The following is a 4,218-nucleotide window of genomic DNA, read 5'->3' as shown; positions in this document are numbered from 1 at the left end:
CAGTTTAACCATTGACTGGACTTGAAAACGGCTCTGATTTGTAGTTTTAACCGAGTGAAGGTCAGATCGCTTTGAACCGGAGAAATTCCAGTTCAACCATGTTAAACCAGGTTGAATTGTAATAACCCGGGTAGTGAACCGAACGATTCACTTAAAATTAAATAAAATAAAACATTACTCTAATGTTTTGTTTTGCTCCGGTCCAAATAAAGATGGGAAGATGTTGCTTTAATATAATTATATATAATTATTACTTATATAAAGTTTTATATTTATATATAACTATATATTTATAGATAAAAATAATAAATTATATATGAAATCATCCAATTCCCCAGACGGTTTAACCGTTTAAACCTAAAACGAGATTTCTTTTGATTTGATGTCCGGTTCAGATTTCACAATATTCCATTAAAAACAAATAATAAGGAAATTTGGTCAAATTATTATCTTCATCTCATAAGAAGTATTACACCAAACTATACTATTTGGTACAATCAGTTGGCTTGAAAGACACCACATCCTTTTCAAGATCATACCCAATCAAGAAATTTGCTTGTGCAAAGTTGCCTAAAGTTCCTGTCTCCCCATTACTAGTGTTGGTGAATGCCAAACAGAATACACCATCTTTTGGGGGAATGAAGGTTTGAATAGGAGTTAGTTTTATATCCGCACCTTCGAAATGCATTGTTATTATTGGACCCTTAAGATTAGTTGATGTTTTATAGCAAAGTTGGGGTCCAAGATCTGGATCATCCGTGATGGGACTCATTGGAACTCGCTTCCTCACTTCATTGAATACTTGATCATACAATTGTTGTTGTAAAACAGTTGGAGGTGTCCCTGAATCAATGAGCATATTACCCTTTGATAGAGTCTGAGGATTGTTACTAATTTGAAAGCGGGTATCTTCAACACTAATGCCTTGTAAGGTAACAAAATAAAGAGAGCTATATGAAGTACCAATTTGACCGTTGACCAAAGGTGTAGAAACCACACCATCCCCTAATACTTCACTGCCTTTACCAAAACTCATTTTACTAGAAATACTTATATCAGTGTGGAAAGGGACTAGGCATTGAGAAAATTTCTTTCCGCCAAATGAAGAACCAATTTGAGAAATAAGGGACGTTGGCCCTTTTGCAAGGCCTATTATACCCATCTCATGGTCATTGAAAGTCCCTTTGTTATTATGTCCACAACCAAAAATGATTTTATTAAGTTGAATAGGTTGTCCTGTGGAAGATTTGAAGGTAATTGTTTCTGATGCTAATGTACCTCGTGTTACAGAAGAATCTGCATAACCATAAGTGTAGTCACACGTATTCTCACCAGAACATGCAGGTGCAATTAGTAGATGACATTTGTCCGATTGGCAAGAGATATCGGTGTAAGTAGAGGATTTTTTAGGATCAAACAATGGATCAAGTTGTTTATAACAGTTGAGACAAGGTACACATTGAGTCCATATAAGATCACTACCTGTATCTAAAATACCATAAATCTTTACTGGTGGAGTTCCAATAGATAGCTCCAAGAGATGTTGACCAAGATAGGCATATGAATTGGTTTGTTTAGTATCCATGAGATGTTGAGAGAGAGCATGTGTTGAGTTTTTGCGAATCAATTTAACACTGAATCCACCATTAACAGCTTGATGGACTGGTAAATGTATCAGAAGAATGGAGAGTGACATAAATAAAAAGAATGGATTGAACATTACCGGATAAGCCATTTTGCTCGACAGAGAGCAAAGAGACTATCAAGATGAATATTTTATTTTGTTATAGCTCTACTAACTCAGCAATTTTATAGTCAATTTTGACTAATTTCACAAATTTAAAATTTAATGTTTTGATCTAATAAAAGTAGAATATGTGAATGATTATAATTATTCAACTTATTATATATGGGAAATTTTTTGAATTAAAATTGATATTGAAAACAGTGTTATTAAACTCATATTAGTCATTGACTTCATTAGTGTATGAGTTAATTGAACACTCCTCAAATAAGATGACTTTGTTTACATTAAAGAAATTTAAATACTTCATAATATTAGCTAATATTATTTAATAACTTTATATTCCAAAATTTTAAAACTTTAACCTCGTGAAAGTACCTTATCAAACAAACAATGAAGATTTGCTACTATAAAATATCAATAATATGTTGAAAACTTAACGAAACTGCATGTTTTAGATTTTAACCATGATAAAACATTGGAATGAGTTAAAAATTAATTGAACAACAAATGTTTTGTTACAACATATGCTAAAAAGGCAAACATTACTACAAATAAGTTGAAATCAACAATATTTTTCATCTAAAACAACATTATATTGGCTTAAGGTTTTTTAAAATTGTCTAGGTCAATCCGTTCAACATGCCTAGTCACTAGTTTTATCCTTAAAATGACGGAATAGTATCGAGTTATCCTAGTTTTTACACAAGATTTATAGGAAGAGTGGCTCGTACTTATTAGGGGATCCATTCATGATCAAACATATAGGTCCAAGCCGATTTTTATAATAGTAATTGGAAATAATTAAAAGTAGTTAAATTTCTTATATTTAAGATATAAAAATGATGATGTTACTTTTAATATGTGGTTGTTGTTTAGTAATAATTTGTCAAATTTAAAAATATTTAAAGTAACTTTGTTTGGCAATAAATTCATTAAAATATTTTCTATTATAATAATTGCATAACAAATTTCTTTTTTGGGTTGTGGTACATTTATCAACAACTCTCTACAACTAATTAAAAAAATCATTTTATTTGATTATGTAGAACTTTACTAGATCTTTGTATATTAGTATAATTAACTTTGATGGGTTTCCTATCCCAATTTTTTGCTATGCGATTTTTTTCAGAATTGTCACTACGTTTTTACGGTTAAAACGTAGAAAACCTATATAAAGCCTAAATTGGGTAAAATAGACTTTGGTTAAGAGTTTAGGATTTGAGAGTCAATTATAGATCGAGAAATGTATTAGCATTTCAATTGCCTATGATAAAATGATATCCTAGCTAATTGCACGGATTAAATTTACCCCTGATTTTTATTAAAAATTAAATTGCAAGGAAACAAATATTTGTTTTTTATTTTTGTTTCGTACAAGGCTTAATGTTGCTCCTACTATCCCAATATATGTTATAAAATCAAGAGTATATAGTTCTGGATAAAATATTAATTGATTGATTTGATTTATTTATTTAGTTTGATAAAAAATATTTAAAAAGTAGTTATTCCAATTTAATGAGCTAATAGTGAAGTGATGATATTAGTAGTAGACATTCTTCTCACTTTTGACAAGAAAGTAGAGACGGCATGAACCATAATTAAACTATAAAAATTCCATTTAATTTATTAATAACAAATAATTATTTTAGATTTAATTAATAGCAAAGAAATGATGTTGGTCATAAACCTTCTTCCCATTTTAAGCATGAAGTTAAAGGCGGCTAAATCATAATCGAATTATAAAAATTACACTAAAACTGTTTTATTTATAATAAAAAATTTGGGTTTAATAAAAATGATAATGGTGATCGTAAGAAAGTAAATAGTTCACATATTAGATGATACGAGTCCCTTTTGAAAAAAGTGAATGGAATGGAGGGAACTAATTGTAGACTATAAAGAAATACTAACCTATCATTTTTTGTTTTTCAAATGACTTTTGATGTTCTTCCTCCTCCTTTATGCCTTTATTTGATTTGATCTATTCTAATCAAAGTGATTTATGCAATTCAATCAAAGTAATTATGCAATTCAAACAATTTTGATAATAAATTTATTTTATTTGGTTTGCATTACTTAATTTTCAAATTTAAATCCTTCATTTAATTTGTTTTACAAAATTTTGATAAAACCTAATCTTCACAGATTTAATTATTTTTAAGCAAAGTGATCTTTTATATACTTTTTATGTTCATATTTTTTATTTTAAAAAATATGTCAAACAAAATTAGGTGCTCACAATGGGGTCTCACATGTTTCTAATTATAAGATATCGTCTACAAGATTTTTATATTCCTTTTCAAAAGACACTTTAAATTTTATAAGCAACATTTATTATATCTTTCTCATTTGCATTTATTAAAAACTTTGCAGATGTCAACATTTTTTTTTTGTTTTCAATAAGACATATTAATTAAAGAGAAATATTAAATGAGTGTATGATAGTAATATTATTATAAAATATTTTTAAA

General features: G+C 28.5%; 1 protein-coding gene across 1 annotated transcript; it reads right to left on the bottom strand.

The window, feature by feature from the left end:
- On the bottom strand, positions 450–1,770 carry LOC109329546 (aspartic proteinase CDR1-like). The gene has a single exon (XM_019563235.1). It carries the CDS (start codon positions 1,733–1,735, stop codon positions 485–487), a length of 1,251 nt encoding a protein of 416 aa, XP_019418780.1. The 5' UTR covers positions 1,736–1,770; the 3' UTR covers positions 450–484.

This window comes from Lupinus angustifolius, chromosome LG16, assembly GCF_001865875.1.
Source record: "Lupinus angustifolius cultivar Tanjil chromosome LG16, LupAngTanjil_v1.0, whole genome shotgun sequence".
Lineage (NCBI taxonomy): Eukaryota > Viridiplantae > Streptophyta > Magnoliopsida > Fabales > Fabaceae > Lupinus > Lupinus angustifolius.
This window is presented reverse-complemented; position numbering and strand designations above follow the sequence as displayed.

Bases quoted from the DNA above. Each gene is read 5' to 3' on its own strand.
- LOC109329546 (XM_019563235.1), bottom strand. From the start codon at position 1,735: ATGGCTTATCCGGTAATGTTCAATCCATTCTTTTTATTTATGTCACTC.